Source organism: Palaemon carinicauda, chromosome 25 (assembly GCF_036898095.1).
Source record: "Palaemon carinicauda isolate YSFRI2023 chromosome 25, ASM3689809v2, whole genome shotgun sequence".
NCBI lineage: Eukaryota > Metazoa > Arthropoda > Malacostraca > Decapoda > Palaemonidae > Palaemon > Palaemon carinicauda.
In genome coordinates, this window is record NC_090749.1 from 76,312,184 (window position 1) to 76,336,257 (window position 24,074).

At 42.9% G+C, this 24,074-nt stretch overlaps 1 protein-coding gene across 3 annotated transcripts in view; it reads right to left on the minus strand.

Moving 5' to 3' along the window:
* The window catches only part of LOC137618661 (protein O-linked-mannose beta-1,2-N-acetylglucosaminyltransferase 1-like), a 370,898-nt gene that overhangs the window by 166,762 nt on the left and 180,062 nt on the right, over positions 1-24,074 (minus strand). For all 3 annotated transcript variants that reach the window (XM_068348795.1, XM_068348793.1, XM_068348794.1), the window contains exons 5-6: positions 21,711-21,946; positions 7,017-7,169 (exon numbers count right to left, since the gene is read on the minus strand). In XM_068348795.1, the coding sequence (XP_068204896.1) occupies positions 7,017-7,169; positions 21,711-21,946 (389 nt within the window). The remainder of the gene's footprint in view (positions 1-7,016; positions 7,170-21,710; positions 21,947-24,074) is intronic.

Sequence of the window (24,074 nt, forward strand, 5' to 3'; positions counted from 1 at the left end):
ATAGCTGATTCACACCCAAGGCGGTGGGTAGAGACCAGAGTTAATTAAGTTTACAGCGTATATGCTAAGAGTTTTTGACAGTTATCAATATAACAAAACCAAAATATATAGGTACCTGGTAAGGAAGTTGACTTAGACGATTACTCTGCCTTGTAAGTCTGTCTTCCTCACGAAGCCCAGCGATCCTCTTAGGATGCTGAAAGACTCCCAGGAGCTGAAGTATGAAGGGTTGCAACCCATACTAACAGGACCTCATCAAACCCCTAATCTGGGCGCTCTCAAGAAATGACTTTGACCACCCGCCAAATCAACCAGGATGCGAAAGGCTTCTTAGCCTTCCGTACAACCCATAAAAAACAATATTAAAAACATTTCAAGAGACAGATTAAAAAGGATATTGGAATTAGGGAAGTGTTGTGGTAGAACCCTCACCCACTACTGCACTCGCTGCAACGAATGGACCCAGTGTGTAGCAGTCCTCGTAAAGAGTCTGGACATCTTTTAAGTAAAATGACGCGAACACTGACTTGCTTCTCCAAAAAGTCGCATCCATGATACTTTGCAGAGATCTATTTTGCTTGAAGACCACGGAGGTTGCTATAGCTCTAATTTCGTGCGTCTTAACCTTAAGCAAAGATTGGTCTTCCTCATTCAAGTGGGAATGAGCTTCTCGTATTAAAAATCTGATAAAATATGACAAAGCATTCTTTGACATAGGTAAGGATGGTTTCTTAACCGAACACCATAACGCTTCAGATTTACCTCGTAATGGCTTAGTACGAGCTAAATAGAACTTAAGAGCTCTAACGGGACATAACACTCTTTCCAGTTCGTTGCCTACGATCTCTGATAAGCAAGGAATATCAAAAGATTTAGGCCAAGGACGAGAAGGCAGTTCATTTTTGGCCAGGAAATCAAGTTGAAGAGAACAAGTGGCTTTTTCTGTAGAAAAGCCAATGTTCTTACTGAAGGCATGAAGTTCACTGACTCTTTTAGCCGAGGCCAAGCACACCAGGAAAAGAGTCTTAAGAGTGAGATCCTTCAGGGAGGCTGAATGTAATGGCTCAAACCTGTCTGACATGAGGAACCTTAGGACCACGTCTAAGTTCCATCCAGGAGTAGCCAAACGACGTTCCTTAGAGGTTTCAAAAGACTTAAGGAGATCTTGTAGATCTTTATTGTTGGAAAGATCTAAGCCTCTATGCCGGAAGACCGAAGCCAACATGCTCCTGTAGCCCTTGATCGTGGTAGCTGAAAGGGAGCGAACTTTTCTCAGGTGTAAGAGAAAATCAGCGATTTGGGCTACAGAGGTACTGGACGAGGATACAGATGCTGACTTGCACCAGTCTTGGAAGACTTCCCACTTCGACTGGTATACTCTAATGGTAGAAGCTCTCCTCGCTCTTGCAATCGCACTGGCTGCCTCCTTCGAAAAGCCTCGAGCTCTAGAGAGTCTTTCGATAGTCTGAAGGCAGTCAGACGAAGAGCGGGGAGGCTTTGGTGTACATTCTTTACGTGGGGCTGACGTAACAGATCTACTCTTAGAGGAAGACTTCTTGGAAAGTCTACCAGCCATCGAAGTACCTCGGTGAACCATTCTCTCGCGGGCCAGAGGGGAGCAACTAACGTCAACCTTGTCCCTTCGTGAGAGGCGAACTTCTGCAGTACCTTGTTGACAATCTTGAATGGTGGGAATGCATATAGGTCCAGATGAGACCAATCTAGAAGAAATGCGTCTATGTGTATTGCTGCTGGGTCTGGGACTGGAGAGCAATAGATTGGAAGTCTCTTGGTCATCGAGGTTGCAAAGAGGTCTATGGTGGGTTGACCCCAAGTCACCCAAAGACTCTTGAACACGTCCTTGTGGAGGGTCCATTCCGTAGGAATTACCTGACCCCTCCGACTGAGGCAGTCTGCTAAGACGTTCAAGTCGCCCTGGATAAACCTCGTTAACAGGGAGATGCCTCGATCTCTTGACCAAATGAGCAGGTCCCTTGCGATCTCGTACAGCGTCAGGGAGTGGGTGCCTCCTTGCTTGGAAATGTATGCCAAGGCTGTGGTATTGTCGGAGTTGATCTCTACCACTTTGTTTCGAAGGAGACTCTCGAAGTTCATCAAGGCCAGGTGGACTGCCAAAAGCTCCTTGCCGTTGATGTGCATGCTCCTCTGACTTGAGGTCCACAGACCTGAGCATTCCCGACCGTCCAGGGTCGCACCCCAACCCAAATCCGATGTGTCTGAGAATAGTACGTGGTTTGGGTTCTGAACTGCTAGGGAAAGTCCCTCTCTCAGACTGATATTGTCGTTCCACCAATTCAAGCATGCCTTTACTGGTACGGAGATCGGGATTGAGACCGTCTCTAACGTCTTGTCCTTTTTCCAGTGAAAAGCTAGATGGAACTGGAGAGGTCAAAGGTGTAGCCTTCCTAGCGAGACAAACTGCTCCAGGGATGATAGAGTTCCTACTAGACTCATCCAATTCCTGACTGAGCATCGTTCTCTCTTCAACATCAGTTAGACTTTGAGCAGGGCTTGCTCTATTCGGGGGGCAGACGGAAAAGCCCAAAAAACTGGACTGCGAATCTCCATCCCTAAATACAGTATAGTTTGGGATGGAATCAGCTGGGACTTTTCTAGGTTGACCAAAAGTCCCAATTCCTTGGTCAGATCCAATGTCCAATGAAGATCCTGCAGACAGCGATGACTGGACGAGGCTCTGAGAAGCCAGTCGTCCAAGTACAGGGAGGCTCGGATTCCCGATAAATGGAGGAATTTTGCTACATTCCTCATAAGCCTCGTAAACACGAGAGGAGCAGGACTTAGGCCAAAGCACAGGGCCCGAAACTGGTATACCACATTGTTGAAAACAAACCTCAGAAAAGGTTGGGAATCTGGGTGTATGGGGATGTGGAAGTATGCGTCTCTTAGGTCGAGAGAGACCATCCAGTCTCCCTTTCTGACCGCTGCTAAGACTGATTTCGTGGTCTCCATGGTGAACTTTGTCTTCGTAACAAAGACGTTGAGTGCACTGACGTCTAGCACCGGTCTCCAACCTCCTGTCTTCTTCGGTACTAGGAAGAGACGGTTGTAAAACCCCGGTGATTGAAGGTCCGAGACTTTCACCACCGCTCCCTTCTCTAGCAAAAGAGACACTTCTAGGTTCAGGGCTTGTCTCTTTGACTCCTCTCGGTACCTGGGAGAGAGGTCGATGGGGGAAGTCGCTAGAGGAGGTTTGCGTACAAATGGAATTTTGTACCCCTCTCTGAGCAACCTCACAGATTGTTGGTCTGCGCCCCTCTTCTCCCAGGCTTGCCAGAAGTTCTTCAGTCTGGCTCCTACTGCTGTCTGAGGCTGCGGGCAGTCAGACTCTGCCACGTGAGGACTTGGCTCCTCTCTTCTTTCCTCTCTTTCCCTCGGCACGAGTACTTCCCCTGCTGGGAGCTCTGCCACGAAAGGGCGGAATAAATCTGGACGCTGGAGTGTCTATCCTAGGTCTTGCAGAAAAGGATGTCGAAGGAGTCCCTTTGTGAGCAGAGGACGCAACCAAGTCATGGGTGTCCTTCTGCACGAGTGAAGAAGCTATGTCCTTAACCAATTGTTGCGGGAACAAAAACTTTGATAAGGCAGCAAAGAGCAGTTCAGATCTCTGACAGGGAGTAACTCCTGCCGACAGAAAAGAGCAAAGGGACTCTCGCTTCTTTAGGACTCCCGACGTAAAAGAGGAGGAGAGCTCATTGGAACCATCGCGGATGGCTTTATCCATACAGGACATAATCAGTAAGGAGACATCTCTATCAGCCGATGAGATTTTCCTACTTAAGGCTCCCAAACACCAGTCAAGGAAGTTGAAAACTTCAAAGGCTCTGTAAATGCCTTTCAGCAGATGGTCAAGGTCCGAGGAGGACCAACTAATCTTCGAGCGTCTCATGGCTAGGCGGCGGGGAGAGTCTACAAGGCTTGAGAAGTCGCCCTGGGCAGAGGCAGGGACTCCCAAGCCGAGAACTTCTCCCGTGGCATACCAGACGCTCGATCTAGACGAGAGTTTAGACGGAGGGAAGGCAAAGGCCGTCTTCCCCAAACTCCTCTTGGTTTCCAACCAGTCGCCTAAAAGCCATAAAGCTCTCTTGGAAGAGCGAGAGAGCACAAGTTTTGTAAAGGCTGGCATGTTAGCAGGTACGCCTAGAACAAACTCAGACGGCAGCGAACGAGGAGCAACAGCGACGAAGTGATCGGGAAACAACTCCTTAAAAATTAACATGACTTTCTTAAAGTCCATTGATGGAGGAACTGTTCTGGGTTCGTCTACATCCAAAGGATGATCATCATGCTGAGGGTCAGCAACGTCCTCATCTGAAGGATCCTCATCTGACAACTGCTGAGAAACAAGCAAAGGGGTTGGCAATGCTTGACACGCAGCGTCCACACGCACTGGTGCATTAGTAGCGGACCAGGACGCAACGTCATGTAACTGCTTAACAGTCTGTGAACTGTCAACAACAACAGGTGCGTGAGGACGCTCGGTGTCCACTCGAGACTGTTTTGACTGACTAGTCTGAGCAGTCAAAACAACTCTAGACTGCGGTGGTTGACGCTCAGCGTCAAAACAAGTCAACTCCGATGGTTGGCGAACGTCCTGGACGTCAACAGGAGCATTAGTAAGAGGCCTAACGTCCAAATGCGGCTGAAAATCGACACGAGACTGCATCGAGTGAGGCTCTACATATCGTGACTGACGTGACTTAGCTACGCCAACGTCAACAGGACGCACAAAGGTTCGTTTGGGCGGCTGAAGGCCAGGATCTCGATGAGATAAACGGCCAGGCTCAATGTGAACCTTATCGGCAGAATAGTCGTCCATAAGGGAGGCGAGCTTAGTCTGCATGTCCTGCAGTATAACCCATTTAGGGTCCACGGGAATGGGTGCGGTAAACGACGGGGTTAACGTCTGAGACGGCACAACCTTGCCTACACCAAGACTTTCTGAGCCTGTGTAACGTTGCTGCTTAGGCGGCGAGCAGTCATCCGATGACTGCAACAGGTCAGAACTGTCCCAATGACTACATCCAGGACGCTGGACCTGTCCTGAAGGGACCGACTTTCGATTAAGGGGCCTAGAAACCTTGCTCCACGGTTTCTTATGCGAAAAGCCTTCGGAAGACGAGGAGAAAATGGGCTCTCTCGTCTTATGGTAGGGGCGATCTTGGTGAGATACGCCTGATACCATAGAGGGAACGTCTGTTCGCTGATCAAGGCCTCTCGAACCCATAAGTCGTACGACATTACTTCTCCCCTGGGCTTGGGAGCTTGCAAGAGGTCTCGGACTAGGTGAACGACAGGCACGAACAGACGAACCCTCGGTCGCAACACTGTTCACAACACTTTGCGCACTAATCACTTTACCACTATTTTCCGCTGTGGCACTCTGACACTTAAGCTCTTTAACGTCAGCCATGAGCTGATTACGATCAGTTGCTAACGCTTCAACTCTTTCCCCCAAGGCATGAATAGCACGTAACATGTCTTGCATAGATGGTTCCTGAGTGCCAGAAGGGGGGTTAGGTACAACCACTACAGGGGAAGGATTAGGTTCAGGGGCATGTGGAGAGGAAAAATCTACTGACCTAGAGGAACTCCTCCTTACCCTATCTCTCTCTAGCCTACGTGCATACTTATCATATTCGAGCCAATCGAATTCCGAAAGGCCCACGCATTCCTCACACCGATCTCCCAATTGACAGGTTTTACCCCGACAATTGGAACACACAGTATGTGGGTCGAGAGATGCCTTTGGAAGACGCCTATTACAGTCCCTAGCATTACACTTACGAAATCTAGGTACTTGTGAAGGGGCAGCCATTTTGAATTAGTCAAAGAAAGTCCAAAAAACAATCCAAGTCATCAACAATTAAATCTGTTCAATAAAGAGTTCAAGAGTTTAAGTTGAGGAAAAACACCTGCACTGCGAAAGCTCAAACCAAAATGAAGTACTTCACCAAATATGTTGAGAAAACTCCAGGTTATACAGCGAGTATCGATACGTCTTGTCGTCAAGGTCGACAGAGAAGAATTGAAGGGTTTGTTTACATGCAGGAGTGGTATCTGGCCGATAGTTGGCGCTGGTGGGCACACCCGCAACCTTCATAGCGATCGCTCGCGAGTTTTTGAGTGTGTTTTCTGTCGAGCCGCTGAGCAGCAGCTATTATATATTCACCGGCTAAGTTAGATATTTAAAAACAATGTTTTGGTATTATTTTGTATTTAATTACTTCCCCTTCAGGTATTGTTCCAAGTTTGGGACTTTTTCTCTGGTACTATTTCATGGAGCGGCACAGGTAGAGCCCAGAAAAGGGATTTTGACGAAGGAAATATCTATTTCTGGGAGAGAGACCTGTGCCGCCCAGTGAACCCACCCTGACTTCCCTCCCATCTTGGGCCCCAAACTTGGGTGCTATAAGGAGTGACGTCACTGGCGTGGGTCGGACTGTTGGTAGTGGAGTTCGAGTTGGGTGTTGAACGGCACCTCGCTGTAACAGGGATATTGAGAGGAGATATCTAAATGGTGCGAGACCTCTGGTTGTGATTTATCACGCCCCAGTATTATACCGACACCTTATAAGGTGAGCGAGCTGGGTTCAACCTGGCATTCCTAAACAACTTTTTCTCTAGTAATTTTATAGCAGTTTTTACCTTAGAAATGATGTAAAAGGAGCATTTCACGGAGCGGCACAGGTCTCTCGTCCAGAAATAGATTTTTCCTTCATCAAAATCCCTTATTTCCTGAATTAAATATACTAGAAGAGTATAGGGAATATCTTTGAGTGTGTGTACAATAAAAAATATTGCTATTACTCCTTTAAAATATTTACAAAAATAAATAAAATTATATTTTTATTTATTTCTATTAATAAGAAAACTACCATTCACCCCATAGTGGCATTTAATCCTACAAAAATTCAAAGGGTTACAAATTCTACATAACATATCAAAACCAATGTGCTTACTCAAATTCAACTTACACTGACGAGGGACACAAAGACGTTCATCTATTGGTGACCAAAGCCCACCCTTGGATGCCTTAAGCAACTCGTAGGGTGAAAAGCCATCCATTCCTTTTTGCGAGATCATGTACCACTGACCACGAAACTGCAGGTTCTGAATCTGGCTGCTACCTGTACAATAGAAATAAAAAACAGAGTCATTGTAATACCTGTGATGTCCAAAGACTGGAAAATAGACTTCGATCATGAGAAGAGTTGGGAAACAATTAGGCAGAAAAAACATTATATATGGGAGTAGAAATCCAAAGTTAACGTCCCTGACTGGGGAATGTCAGACTAGGATTGGAGTCCCGCTCAAACTCACTTGTTTCTTTGGTCGTTGCAACCTCAACATCCTTGTGAGATAAGGATGGGAGGTTTAGGGGAGCCTATAGGTCTATCTTCTGAGTCATCAGCAGCCATGGCCTGGCCCTCTTTGGTCCTACCTTGGGTGGAGAGGGGGCATTGATGCTGATCATATGATATATGGTCAGTCTCTAGGACATTGTCCTGCTTGATAGGGCAATGTCACTGTACCTTGCCTCTGCCATTCATGAGCGGCCTTTAAAACCTTTAAAACGTCATAGAAATCATGGAAAAAATTGGACAGATGAAGACCTAGACTATACAGGAAGAAAGCAAAAGAGTAAAGGATAGAGAAGAGGGGAGAGAACTTGGTGCATGCCTAGTCCAATAAAGAGAAAAGTTAATATGATGGTGATGATGATTTGAGGAGTACATAAATACATATACCAAGGCACTTTCCCCAATTTTGGGGGTAGCTGACATCAAACAAATGGAAAAAAGGGGACCTTTCCTCTCTACATTCCTCCTAGCCTGACAAGGGACTCAACCTAGTTCAGCTGGTACTGCTAGGGTCCCACAGCCCACCTTCCTCCGTTATACACCACAGAAGCAGCTTCATAACGCTGAATCCCATACTGCTGCTATTTCCACGATCATCCAAGGCAATCGAAGGAAGCAGCAGGGCCTACCAGAACTGAGTCACAATCGCTCGCCATTCATTCCTATTTCTAGCACGTTCTCTTGCCTCTCTTACATCTATCCTCCTATCACCCAGAGCTTTCTTCACTCCATCCATCCACCCAAACCTTGGCCTTCCTCTTGTATTTCTCCCATCAACTCTTGCATTCATCACCTTCTTTAGTAGACAGCCATTTTCCATTCTCTCAACATGGCAAAACCATCTCAACACATTCATATCCACTCTAGCTGCTAACTCATTTCTTACACCCGTTCTCCCCCTCACTACTTCGTTCTTATCCATATCTACTCGAGATACACCAGCTATACTCCTTAGACACTTCATCTCAAACACATTTAATTTCTGTCTCTGTCGCTTTCATTCCCCACAACTCCGATCCATACATCACAGTTGGTACAATCGCTTTCTCATACAGAACTCTCTTTACATTCATGCCCAACCCTCTTTTCTTTATCACTCCCTTCACTGCCCCCAACACTTTGCATCCTTCATTCACTCTCTGACATACATCTGCTTCCACTCCACGATTTTCTGCAACAACTGACCCCAAGTACTTAAACTGATCCACCTCCTCAAGTAACTCTCCATCCAACATAACATTCAACCACGCACCACCTTCCCTTCTCGTACATCTCATAACCTTACTCTTACCCACATTAACTCTCAACTTCCTTCTCTCACACACCCTTCCAAATTCTGTCACTAATCAGCCAAGCTTCTCTTCCGCATTTGCAACCAGTATAGTATCATCCGCAAACAACTGATTTACTTCCCACTCATGATCATTCTCGTCTATCAGTTTCAATTCTCGTCCAAGCACTCAAGCATTCACCTCTCTCACCACTCCATCAACATACAAGTTAAACAACCATGGCGACATCACACATCCCTGTCTTAGCCCCACTCTCACCGGAAACCAATCGCTCACTTCATTTCCTATCCTAACACACGCATTACTACGTTTGTAGAAACTTTTTACTGCTTGCAACAACCTTCCACCAATTCCATATAACTTAATCACATTCCACATTGCTTCCCTATCAACTCTATCATATGCTTTCTCCAGATCCATAAACGCAGGAGTGAAAAGTTAAAAAAATCAGTACAGTTATCGGCATTATCATTATTAAAAGGTAAGCAAACAAGCCATAAGGAAAATTGACCAGATAAAGAAAAATCTAAGATGAATAATGAACTAAAAGAACAAAAATAAAACAAATTCAGTTAAATAAAGTAAAATTAATAACTACCAGATAAACTATGAGGTGAGACTTATGGCAACCTGATTTCAAAATATCATTTGTATTAAGTTTAAACTTCAGATGTTTCACTGATTCTAATAAATGATTATAAGGAAGATCATTCCACAATCTGGTTACTGCAAAAATAAAAATTTTAGTATAATATGAAGTACTGAGCCTCATGAAAGAAAATGCAAGACTTGGAAATAACTGCATATCTTGTATATCTTCGAGGATGGTTTTGTCCTGGAATAACAGAAAGCAAAGCATGGTCAAAATTATGAAAAGTAGGGAGATATCTGAGCTGGTTGAATGATTAATTTCAAATTAAAAAAAAAATAAGTAAATCTAGACATCAAATTATTGACCCTAAATTTAAGATTAGAGTCAGCTGATGAAGACCAAACAGGAGTGGATTATAAATTTAGGCATTATATTCAAAAGAGCAAACTGAAAAAATTAATTACCCAAGAGAGAAAGGTCTTCAAAAATCTTGAAAGGATTTTCAGAATACACTAATTTTTGTGCAATTGAAAATAATGTAAATGTGTTGACATGATCCAACATCCTAGATCTAATAACAATCATTCTGAATTTTGTTAGGGCTCAACTTCATCCCGTATAATCTAAACTGTGCAATAATTTCAGCTAAATCTCTTAGCAACCACAAAAGCATCATCATCTGTCTAGCCAATAAGTTAAGACTTCAAGGCCTGACCATAGAAACTCAATATAAAGAAAAGATGCTCCACAAAGTCAATATCAACACTTAAGAACTTAGTGACCCAAATTTGGGGATTCCTGTATGACACTGGAAATTGTAAGAAGACCATCAAAAGCACCCAAGCCCTTGAAAAGGCAAAACTGTAAACTAGGGACTAAATTTTCAGCATATGCATTCACAGGCTTTGTCAATGCATTAAAAAACTTTATAAAGTTACAAAGAATTGGTAGAAATTGGCAGAGCTACAACAAACACAATTACCTAACAGAATAGCATTGCCAATTCTCTTGAAAGACAATTTTCTTCGAGGTACCTTACTACAAAATATAAGAAACAACATATGACATAGGTAGTAGGCTCGGTCTGTGATATATGCCATCTGCACCTGCAACAGTATATTTACCACAGTCAAATATAAGATTCTTAATCTCTCAGGACCACAAATGCTAGTGAATTTAGCTTCTGGATATAGTCCATGAGCCAGACAAGATATCGGTACCACCTCTGGTGGCAAAACTTTTTTAGTATCAATTTGTTGATTGGGTCCCTATAAGTACATTTAAATGTGATAACCTCTTCAACGGAGTAGCTTAATATATTTTTAGGCCACTCAAAGTTTTCGCTATTATTTTTTATGTTTTTATTTTATCTTATTTTATTTTTACAACCTTTGTAATTTGTTGTAAAAGTGGGGTTTTTCTGTCAATAATTGGTGTGTGAACCCAGGATAGTGTTAGAAGATAAGACTACTGTATTTAAATTGAGTTTTTCTTCAGATTTGCAGCAGTTGAAGACATTTTTTAAGATATTCCTTTCAGAATTTTCATTTTTTTCCGGAATGCTAAGAAGTAGATGATGTAGGTAAGACTCTCAATCATAATGTGCAATCTTTTCTCTTTTCAGAGTTTCCATTGAAGTCAGTTAGTTTAAGTCACTTACTCCTAAATCATATTGATGATGATGGAATCCTGTACATAACTGAAGTTATGTACCGTATCATGATTATTATTGGAGATCACTACACCTTATTGAGTTTACATGTGTTAAGGCTATTTAAGTTAGATAAGTTTGACTGTGTAAGATATATTTAGAATAAAGAATAAATATTCACTTCCATCCAGATGTTTATGAACATTTTATTCAAGGTGGTTTCTCAGTTCAGCTTGGGTCCAAAAATCCCTTTGGAAAAATTCCAGTGGATCAAACCATTGAAGAAACGGTGAACAAGGACACATAGACCTCTGGGGGGACCAAAGAATTCAGTCTTAAGCTAGAGACCGTCAGCAAATACTACCTTACGTCAGAATACAGGAGTTCATATCTTAGGCAGCTAAGACAATTGGTAGGTAACGATTCTTCCTCAAAGGTCTGTCACTCAGACTTACAAATGCCTAGAATTAAAAAAGATGAAGCTGATGTGAAAGCCTGTGTAGAACTAATGGAGAAAAGTTGGATAGATCCAATAAGTCAAGGTCAAAAGGATTTGGTCTGCTTGTCTACGGGTGTCCTGGTACCACCTGATATAGAGAGTGACCTTCTCAGAGCTCATAGTGTTCGAGAAGAAGCCTACAAGACATTTAAGGAGGATTGTTTGGAAACTCATCCGCCCTTAACTAAATTCCAAGATACGGTGAAGAAGCAGAATCTGAAAAGTTTATCGCATATAAAGAAAAAGCAACACAGCAATAAGACAGCCAATAGGGGATTCTGGAGGTAGACAAAAACCTGTTTGGCCATATGATAATTGTCGCTGAAAGTAGACAACTGTGCATCAAAGATGTTCTTGCACATCCACTGGGGCCTTTGCCATGGGCTCTGTCAAATACTGATGGAACTTTGCGAAAAACAAACAAAGCCGCACTTGTCCGGGAATTAGAAAAAAATACTGCATCAGCTGAAACTATGCCAGAGCCATCAGTATGTATAATTGACGGAATGAGTCTGGTTCAGAAAATGAAAGGTGATGGAAAAACCTGTGCATGCTTGCCGATTCTGTGCCTGCTCAGGTTTTTCGAGAAGGTGCCCACAGTAAGCGAATTGATATAGTGTTTGAAGTGTATTGGGAAACATCAATAAAAATGCAGAAAGGTGTAACAGATGTTCTGCTGGTGCCACACAGTGGAAGAACATTGCACCTAGTCATACCATTCTTCAATGGAGAAAGTTTCTGTGCAGCTCTGAAAACAAAATAAATTTTATAGAGTTTTTTGTAGAGCAATGTAAGCAGCCTGCAAATAGAATTAAGGTGAATGATAAGTATATATATACAACCTGTGGGGAAAAGTGTTATCTGCTGACCAAAGATAACTTCAGTGAGATTGAATTACTGATCTCGACACAAGAGGAAGCTGATACAAGGGTCTTCTTACATGCCAAGCATGCATCTGAAGATGGACATAGATCTGTCATTATCACTGCAGAAGATACTGATGTCCTCATACTGAGTCTTTTGTTCAGTAGTGTGATACAATGCCCATTATATCAGAAGTGTGGGACAAGTAACCGTACTCGATTTATAGATATAACAAAACTTGCAAGTGCTATTAGAGAAGATGTCTGTCAAAGCCTCATAGGCTTACATGCTCTCACTGGTTGCGACACGGTTAGTGCATTTACTGGTCGTAGCAAGCTAAGTGCACTAAAGGAAATGAAAGCAAAGGAAACCTACCAACAAGCTTTCAAGCATCTTGGTGAAGCATGGGATGTATCGTCAGAACTGTTTGAACAGCTTGAAGACTTTTTTGTCGAATGTATGTATCTTCCTCCACCACCTGTGATGTCAATGAGCTGCGTTATCATATCTTCTGTGCGAAATGTGGAAAGGCGGAGTCTAGCCAGCTTCCACCATGCAAGGACTGTCTCTACATGCACGTTCAGAGGGCTAACTATCAAGCAGCTATTTGGAGGCGCTCACTTAGTAGCAAGCCAGCAGTTCCAAATCCCAACGGTCATGGGTGGACCTCAGACGATGGGATTCTCACCATAGAATGGATGAAAGGATCGCTGGCACCAGATGCTGTGTTGCAACTAATGTCTTGCCAGTGTGTTCGTGAATGTAAACTTCCAGGCTGTACATGCCTGACAAATGGACAAAAGTGTACTGATATGTGTAGGCTTCAAACATGCTCCAATCAGAACATCGAAGAAGCAGAAGATGTTGAAGTTGACCTGGATGACTCGGATGATGATTATGATGATGATAAAAATTATTAAAACTGATATTTTTGTCGATATATGTACAAAAAACCCTAAAGTTAACACGAACATGAAACTATATTGTTGTGCATATAGCTTGCTTGTGGTATACAATGGGCATGTGTAAATAACGTCTGCTTGAACAATAACACTATTCCCTATCTATTTCCTATAGTGATATTATGTATGCATTCTTTTATACCAAATAAAAGGGCACACGGTATAGTTTGTGGTTTTGACTTTGTCTTCCCTTCTATGTATACATAGAGTAGTCTGTTTCAGTGTGTTATGCTAGTTAGTAAGGCAGATGTAAAAGCGCAACTAGTAAAATTGCACGGCGAAGTTGGTATGCGGATCGGACCAGAACCGCCAAGTATTTCTAATTTGATTTTTAATTTTCAAGGAAACAGCAGTTACTGTTACAAATGTGTCTCTCACATTGACAAGTAAGTCCTTGAAATGTTGTCTGATCATGCCTTAAGCAGCCAAATAGGATGTGATGCATCTGAAGTGTATTGTTTAAATTTTGTGGGACAAGAACTTGCCCCACCCCTTGATTTTTCCTCTTGGGCTGTTTTACCTAAAAAAAAAAAAAAAAAAAAAAAAAAAAAACACAGAACCAATATAATTAGGTATCTAGGGGACTAGTTTCTTTATAAATACACAAATACATGTAGCTAATACCTGATATCCAGTCAATAGAAATATATAAACTAGGTATTACCAGCTTAAGGGGAAAAATCCAAGTTTTTGAGTTAACAAGGTGATATTATTTAACGGCTCATAACCATACTTAAGCTACCACACAGAAATGGTTATCACATGAAAATATTAGCGGTAGGTATGTATCTTTCTAAAAATCAACACTAGGATTTGCCACTCTGGGTGATACCAATTAGTGAAAAATCTGGTCCTGGCTCATGGACTAATAGCAGGAATGAAGCAGGTTAAGTTTTTCAATGTTTTGATATCTATCAAACAATCAGCTAAAAAGGGTTGCCTTTTCCTTTATATAGAGTTTTGCTGTTAGTGGTTTGATGGGAAATGATAGCTGGGAGCAAGTGGTTTATTAACACAGAAATCTAACAAAGCCACAGCTCGCAAACAGAAAAGTAGAAGGAACTATTTACATCTAAAAAGGTATATAATTGCAATCCAGGGGTGTTTGATTTACAGGAACACAACTATTTGAATCATTTGCATTGAAAGCTTACAACATTCATTTTTCAATATTAAACTTACCCGATAATCATGTAGCTGTCAACTCTGTTGCCCGACAGAATTCTACGGAAGGGATACGCCAGCGATCGCTATACAAGAGGGGGGTGTACTCACAAGCGCCACCTGTGGCCAGGTACTGCAGTACTTCTTGTTGACACCACTTCAATTTTTCCTCTGTCGTGCTTCCGGCAAGACGTTCATGGATACGCTTATAATTTTGGAGTCTTGTTCACGGTTTTTGGTGAAGTATTGCTCTAAGATTTCAGCTTTCGCTATTCAGGAAGTTCTATTATTAGCTTAGCTAGCTTTTGGAATTAATTTGATTAATTATGGTGACGAAGAGAGTATGAACTCTCTTTCACCTTTAAATGGCCGACCCTTCCCTTAGACGGAAGTGTTGGTGTCTAAGAGAGTATAGACTCTCTTTCTTAATTTTGCTTAACAAAAGTTATAGATTTATTTTATATCTCTCCGCCTTTTATAGGCCTCTTCGATTAACTTCCTTTTATTATAAAATTATTAAAATTAATTTTTATATTTGTTTATATTCGACCTTTCCTAATAGTAGGCGGTCTTTTCTTGTACCGAAGTTAATTAACATTGAGCCCGTCATTTCGGTTTTACCTGTTAACATATTATGCTATTTTAATGTTTTTGAAAGAATTTCTTTGATAGTCTCGTACTGTTTCAAAGTTGAACTAACGTTTTGTTTTGTCTCTGCAGTTGTTGACGTTCAGAACGTTCAACTTGCGCTCTATCGTTACGATAGAGAGAGAATTTTCACGGTGTCACGTTGCAGTAAGAGTAAACCGTTTATAACGTTTTGTTCATTCTTTCTTAGCTTAATGGTTTTAATTCTAATAAAGGAACTTTTTATTTGGGAAATCTTTCAGTTTTTTTCCTTTAACAATAATATGTTTTAACGAGTATATATGATTGGGCTCTTCTCTCAGGTTCTAAGTCTAGAGAGAGAGAGAGAGAGAGAGAGATAGAGACGGAGGGAGAGAGAGCTGGATAAACGTTTCGTTCAAGCGAGTAACGTTGTTATCGTTTTTGCTCTTCTCCCTAGTCTCTTTAGGGGAAGAAGGTAAACGTTTCTAGAGTTTATTCTTGTTCTCAAGCTTTATGCGGTGAGAGATTTTAAACGTAGTTTATTTGATCTAGTGTTTAGTCTCTTTCCAGCCACTGAATTATTTATCTTTCATTAGATTTTTCTGTTACATTGTAATTCTGTTTTCGCAATTACTAACTTTTAAAGAAGGATAGAATTGCGTGTTTCAGGTACAAACCACTTAAAGTTTCGAGTTCAGTGAAATAAGTGCAAACAGAAATTCAAAAGTGATAAGTGATTAGCGCAAAGTGTGTCAGTGTTGTGCGTGAGGGTACTTCTTGCGTGCCAGTCGTCCTCCCAGTCCGGGACCTCTTGCAAGCTCCCAAGCCCAGGGGAGAAGCAATGTCGAAGGGCAAAAGGGTTCAGCAGGCCTTGATCGGCGCACAGAAGTATCCTCGGTGGTTGCGGGCGTGTCTTACAGAGACCGTCACTCCCACCCGCAGACGATTGAGCCCTTATTTTACTCGTCTGCAGAAGAAATTTCGGGGAGATAACGCTGGACTCAGGTCTCAAGACCTCTTAAACGTAAAGTCCAGACCTCTAGAGTTCAACAACCCGGATGCAGTCATTGGGTTAGCTCTGACTCTCCGCAGTCATCAGGTGACTGCACACCTCCTAAGAGAGGTAAGGTGATGCCGCAACAGACCTCATCTTCTGTTAAGGCTTTGCCTCAGCAGACCTTAGCGTCTGCCGACCCCAAGATGACTTTGCTGCAGTCCATGCAGTCACAGCTTGCGGTCTTAATGCGTGAGTGTCAGGCTGAGAAGGTTACACCTCCTCCTGCGATCGCTCCGCCTCACCGCAGTCCAGTCTGCCAGGCGTACGATGTTGAGGTTCCTCAGGATACCTTACCGTGTACTGAGTTGCCAGTTACCAGCGGTGTGCAGCAACCTCCGCCTTCCTTAAGGCAACCTCAGCAATGGGAGCAGGAATCTTATGCCTTACTTCCTCCGCTTCCGCTTGCGGTTCCACCAGCGAGGCAACAATCTCTTGAGGTACGACAACCTCTTCCATCAATGAGGCAGCCACCTCAGCACTCGCTGCAGCTTAGGCTAGCACCTCAGGAACCTCAACTCGCGAGACAAGAACTGCGTTCTGCGCAGCCGCTACCTCAACTCTCGCAGCTCACACCTCAGGAACCTTAACTCGTTCCTCAGGAACCTGCTACTGCGCATCCGCAACCCTTACAGCAAGCGCAACTCTTGAGGCAGCAACCTCATGCTATGCGTCAGCCACCTCAACGCATGCATCTGCCACTTTCTCCTCAACTTGAGCCTCTTCCCATTCAACTTGGAAATAACAAATGACAATAATAACACCTCATTACTTTCATAACTTGCATTTGTAATCATATACATGTATGCCTACACAAACATTATGATAATGGAGGTTATTTGTATTACTTATATAAAAATATATATGTATTCCTTGCAATATATTTTTAACAATATCGCAAAATATGGCAAAAATATCTTCAAAACAAAAATGAATCATGAGTTATGAATGTAAGGTAAATATTATGTTGATATTAAAACCCCATGCAAGCATGCATGAAGTAATGCAGTGTTGCCAACAGGGCGAGTTTCCCTTTCCTGAGGTGAAGTAGATTATAGTACATTTAGTGTAGCTTAATTCTACGATTATCATGCCGGCTATCAAATTCATCAACAAAACAGTCTAAATCAATTCCCTCGGCACGTGCACTTTCAATGGACGGTAATGCGATATTACTCACTCTAGCACTGGTCATGGAATTTCTGAGAAATGTTACACGCCATGCAACACGCTCTGCTTACCTTACAGCATGCTCTACATACAGCATGCTCTGCATACAGCATGCTCTGCATACAGCATGCTCTGCATACAACATGCTCTGCATACAGCATGCTCTGCATTCAGCATGCTCTGCATACAACATGCTCTACATACAGCATGCTCTGCATACAGCATGCTCTGCATACAACATGCTCTGCATACAGCATGCTCTGCATTCAGCATGCTCTGCATACAACATGCTCTGCATACAGCATGCTCTGCATTCAGCATGCTCTGCATACAACATGCTCTACATACAGCATGCTCTGCATACAGCAAGCTCTGCATACAACATGCTCTGCATACCTTACCGCATGCTTCTCAGTCACACATCTTTGGTTGTTGCCAACTCACTAGACTGTCAAGCAGTTTCATAACGTTGCCTTCTAGTCTGCTGCTTTTGCACCATTGAAACCCTCACTGAGAGAACTTAGCTTTTCTCGGATATGGTCCCTGTAGATGAGAAAGTGCTTTTCTCCCTCCTTCTGATATTCCCTTGAGGACTCTGTCATTTGGAGAGGAGCCTTTAGCTGCGTAGCCTCCTATGGACTTTTATTTAAGCATAACATGCTTCCAGGGAAGGTAATGGTTCCACTTCAGTCACTAACCCCGTCTGTTACCACACCTGCTCCCATAGACCTTGAGCTGTGTTGCAAGACATGCAGTCCAAGCTTAGTCCTTGTTAAAGGATTTTTTGTTTACGGAGTCAGTGTGTCACTGAGAAGACGTTCAACAACCAGCAGAAGTGACTTGTTGTGACGCAGTGCGGCAACCTCAGCAACCCGATAAGGAGTTGTCTGTACGACCCAGACAGTCTAGACAGCTTCGGGTTGTCACTGTACTTCCTCGCTTCCCCATGGTTGACAGTTCACAGACTGTGCAGCAGTACCATGATCTTGTGTCCGGCTCCGTCAGACGACTGGCTTTTAAGAGCTCCCACAAGTCGTCGCTGTCTGGAGATTCTCAGATGGACTATGGATCTGACCAAGGAACTGGGCCTCCTGGTCAATTTTGAGGAGTCTCAGCTCATCCCATCCCAGACCATTGTCTCCCTGGGTATGGATCTTCAGAGTCGAGCTTTTCGGGCTTTTCCGTCGGCCCCAAGGATCTTCCAAGCCCTAGAATGCATCCAGAGCATGCTGAGAAGGAACCGATGCTCAGTCAGGTAGTGGATGAGTCTAACAGGGACACTTTCATCGCTGGCCCTGTTCATCGTGTTAGGGAGACTCCACCTCCCCCCCTTCAGTATCATCTAGCTGCTCACTGGATAAAGGACATGACGCTAGAGACGGTCTCAGTTCCTGTTTCCGAAGAGAGGAGGTCTTCTCTCGCGTGGTGTAAGAACAGCTTTCTTCTCAAGGAAGTCTACCTTTGGCTGTTCAGAAACCCGACCGCCGTCTCCTCTCGGACACATCAGACACGGGCTGGGGTGCGACTTTGGACGGACAGGAATGCTCGGGAACATGGAATCAGGAGCAAAGGACACTTCACATCAATTGCAAGGAGTTGTTGGCGGTTCTTCTGGCCTTGATAAACTTCAAGTCCCTCCAGCTTAACAAAGTGGTGGAGGTGGACTCTGACAACACCACAGCCCTGGCTTACATCTTCAAGCAGGGAGGGACTCTTTCGTGAAGTTGTTCTAGATCGCAAGGGACCTCCTCATCTGGTCTAAAGATCGAAAGCTCACGCTGGTAACGAGGTTCATTCAGGGCGGTATGAATGTCATGGCAGATCACCTCAGCCGGAAGGGTCAGGTCATCCCCACAGAGTGGACCCTTCACAAGAATGTTTGCAGCAGACTTTGGGCCCTGTGGGGTCAGCCAACCATAGATCTGTTCGCTACTTCGATAACCTAGAGACTCCTGTTGTATTGTTCTCCGATTCCAGACCCAGCAGCAGTTCACGTGGATGCTTTTCTGCTGGATTGGTTCCATCTCGACCTGTATGCATTCCCGCCGTTCAAGATTGTCAACAGGGTACTTCAGAAGTTCTCCTCTCGCAAAGGGACACGGCTGACGTTGGTTGGCTCCGCTCTGGCCCGCGAGAGAATGGTTCTTAGAGGTACTGCAATGGCTGGTCGACATTCCCAGGACTCTTCCTCTAGGAGTGAACCTTCTACGTCTACCTCACGTAAAGAAGGTACACCCAAACCTCCACGCTCTTCGTCTGACTGCCTTCAGACTTTCGAAAGACTCTCAAGAGCTAGGGGCTTTTCGAAGGAGGCAGCCAGAGCGATTGCCAAAGCAAGGAGAACATCCACTCTCAGAATCTATCAGTCTCAAGGGGAAGTCTTCCGTAGCTGGTACAAGACCAATGCAGTTTCCTCAACCAGTACCACTGTAACCCAGATTGCTGACTTCCTGTTATATCTAAGGAAAGTAAGATCCCTTTCAGCTCCTACGATCAAGGGTTACAGAAGTATGTTGGCAACGGTTTTCCGCCACAGAGGCTTGGATCTTTCCACCAACAAAGATCTACAGGACCTCCCTAGGTCTTTTGAGACCTCAAAGGAACGTCGGTTGTCCACTCCAGGCTGGAATCTAGACGTGGTCCTAAGGTTCCTTATGTCATCAAGATTTGAACCTCTCCAATCAGCCTCTTTTTAGGACCTCACATTAAAAACTCTTTTCCTCGTGTGCTTGACAACAGCTAAAAGAGTAAGTGAGATCCACGCCTTCAGCAGGATCATTGTTTTCACATCTGAAACGGCTACATGTTCCTTGCAGCTCGGTTTTTACTAAACGAGCTTCCTTCACGTCCTTGGCCTAAGTCGTTCGAGATCCCAAGCCTGTCCAACTTGGTGGGGAATGAACTGGAGAGAGTACTTTGCCCAGTTAGAGCTCTTAGGTACTATCTAAAAAGGTCTTAACCTTTACGAGGACAATCAGAAGCCTTATGGTGTGCTATCAAGAAACCTTCTTTTCCAAGTTCTAAGAACTCAGTTTCTTACTATTCAGGCTTCTGATTAGGGAAGCACATTCTCATCTGAAGGAAGAAGACCTTGCTTTGCTGAAGGTAAGGACACATGAAGTGGGAGCTGTGGCTACTTCAGTGGCCTTCAAACAGAGCCATTCTCTGCAGAGTGTTATGGATGCAACCTATTGGAGAAGCAAGTCAGTGTTCGCATCATTCTATCTCAAAGATGTCCAGTCTCTTTACGAGTACTGCTACACCCTGGGACCATTCGTAGCAACGAATGCAGTAGTAGGCGAGGGCTCAGCCACTACATTCCCATAATCCTATAACCTTTTAACCTTTCTCTTGAATACTTTTTATGGGTTGTACGGTCGGCTAAGAAGCCTTCCACATCCTTGTTGATTTGGCGGGTGGTCAATTCTTTCTTGAGAAGCGCCGAGGTTAAAGGTTGTGATGAGGTCCTTTAGTATGGGTTGCAGCCCTTGATACTTCAGCACCTTAGAGTTGTTCAGCCTCCTAAGAGGAACGCTGCGCTCAGTAAGGAAGACGAACTTATTTAAGGCAGAGTAATGGCTCAAGTCGACTTCCTTACCAGGTACTTGTAATTTCATTGTTATTTTGAATAACTGATAATATGAAATACGGGATACTTAGCTTCTTGATATACATGTACACTGGTTTTCACCCACCTCCCTGGGTGTGAATCAGCTACATGATTATCGGGTAAGTTTAATATTGAAAAATGTTATTTTCATTAGTAAAATAAATTTTTGAATATACTTACCCGATAATCATGATTTAATTGACCCACCCTTCCTCCCCATAGAACCAGTGGACCGAGGAAAAATTGAAGTGGTGTCAACAAGAAGTACTGCAGTACCTGGCCACAGGTGGCGCTTGTGAGTACACCCCCCTCTTGTATAGCGATCGCTGGCGTATCCCTTCCGTAGAATTCTGTCGGGCAACAGAGTTGACAGCTACATGATTATCGGGTAAGTATATTCAAAAATTTATTTTACTAATGAAAATAACATTATTCAATGTTAGTTTCAGTTATAAAGATGTGCCGTCATTCCTGGAACAAACAAAAATATTTTCAACGCAATCTTGTTTGTTGTAAGTCTGTTTGGTACATTGTATCTAATATAGCAACAAAACAATATAAAAGCCATAAATAAGGTAAGACAAACATACAGAATGGGAATTCTGAAAATAAGGTGGATATGTAAGTGAATTGGAGGCAAAGCAAAACAAGAGAGAATTGAAGTGGAAGGGAAATAACTCTAAGGCTCATTCATAAACAAGCTAAAACTAAATTAAAAGAACAGGTTTTGTGCTCTAATTTAAAAAGAGGCTCAAAATAAATAACCAAGTTTCTGGTGAAAGAAGCAATATGAACATGAGGGGAGATTCATAAAATAATTGCATATAGAAACATCGTTACCTAAATCAGCCAACAGGTTCTTTGCCATTACTCCAAGGTTACGGGAGGCTTCGTCGAAGGTCATGGCAATGAGTATGTCGCCGTTGCGGACTTCTCGCAGTAAGAACAACTCCATCTCACTTGAATCCATGGCGTAAGTATCGAATCGACGGGCATGAACTGCTTTCATCTGGTGAGAGTCAATGATGACCATGTTCATGCCACGACCGCCATTGTTGATGTCTTTCTGGATGATGCTGAAAGGGACGTCAATTATATATATTTATTAAATAGGTGTACATTATGGTGGGGGGGTTCCTTGCAAAGTCGGGAAGAAAACACCATTTTGAAATACAGTAATATAAGTTCTATTGAGAAGGTGCAATGCAAGAATAAGATACAACAGATGTGGGAATGTACAAGGTTACCGTGTCCTCGGGCGTGCCACATTTAATATGCAATGAATAAGTATGAATAATAACATAATAATACAATGTATACACATAAATAAGTAGACAGTGGGTGTATTTATTTTACAAGAGACATACATAATAAATGAGATACTGTACATAATACATCATTACTGCAGGTTTGGATGATATACAGTAACATCAGTTAATTTAACAGTCTCACGGTATTTCAACTGGATCATACCACTATATTTATACTGTCATGGAGATCACCCTATGAATTTGTTTTCTTATAGGAGAAAGTTTATCAAGTTAAATTTAAAGAGGTTGGATAAATATAGGTATGGAAAGATCAAAGGGAAGCAAAAAGAAAAGGGGTGAAAAACACAGCTGAAGGGAAACTATGATAAATTTCTAGTATCTTTAAGTGTATCATACAAGCCACACTATAGTCAGCAACACATTTGAGGGGTTACAATGCATAAAAGTATCATGTAATTAGAACTAAAGACAGCAGAGGTAACCATATAAAATGTCTCAAAAACAAAGTAAGATTTGCTATATTGTCCTTACAAACATTTGCTGCTATCAATAAAGTTTAAAAATCTATTTTTCTTATTTTGTTGTTAGTGACTGAATTGTTGTTGTCAGGTTTAGCTCAAGAATTTTCCACTAAAATATGTTATTTTCCTTAGTAAAATAAATTTTTGAATATACTTACCCGATGATCATGTAGCTGTCAACTCTGTTGCCCGACAGAAATCTAAGGTCGGGATACGCCAGCGATCGCTATACAGGTGGGGGTGTACACAACAGCGCCATCTGTGAGCAGGTACTCAAGTACTTCTTGTCAACAAGAACTCAATTTTCTCCTCGGTCCACTGGTTCTCTATGGGGAGGAAGGGAGGGTCCTTAAATTCATGATCATCGGGTAAGTATATTCAAAAATTCATTTTACTAAGGAAAATAACATTTTTCAATATTAATCTTACCCGATGATCATGTAGCTGATTCACACCCAGGGTGGTGGGTGGAGACCAGCATACATGTTAACATTAGAAGCTAAGTATCCCGTATCTTATTTTAGCAGTTATTCAAAATAACAAACATAAAATAAATAAGTACCTGGTAAGGAAGTCGACTTGAACCATTACTCTGCCTTTTTAAGTACGTCTTCCTTACTGAGCCTAGCGATCCTCTTAGGATGCTGAGCGACTCCTAGGTGCTGAAGTATGAAGGGCTGCAACCCATACTAAAGGACCTCATCACAACCTCTAATCTAGGCGCTTCTCAAGAAAGAATTTGACCACCCGCCAAATCAACCAGGATGCGGAAGGCTTCTTAGCCTTCCGGACAACCCAGAAATATTTCAAGAGAAAGATTAAAAAGGTTCTGGAATTAGGGAATTGTAGTGGTGGAGCCCCCACCACTACTGCACTCGTTGCTACGAATGGTCCCAGAGTGTAGCAGTTCTCGTAAAGAGACTGGACATTCTAAAGATAAAAGACGCGAACACTGATTAGCTTTTACAAAAGGTTGCGTCGAATATATTTTGCAGAGATCTATTTTGTTTAAAGGTCACGGAAGTTGTGACAGCTCTAACTTCGTGTGTCCTTACCTTCAGCCAAGCTTGGTCTTCCTCATTCAGAAGGGAATGAGCTTCTCGTATTAACAGTCTGAAAATAATAGGATAAAGAATTCTCTGACATAGGCAAAGATGAATTCTTAACTGAACACCATAAAGCTTCAGACGGGCCTCGTAAAGGTTTTTAAAATAGAACTTAAGAGCTCTTACAGGACATAATACTCTTTCTAGTTCATTTCCAACCATACGATAAGTTTGGAATAACGAACGATATTGGTCAAGGCCGAGAAGGCAGCTCGTGTTTGGCTAGAAAACCAAGATGTAGAACATGTAGCCGTTTCGGATGAAAATCCGATGTTCTTGCTGAAGGCATGAATCTCACTGACTCTT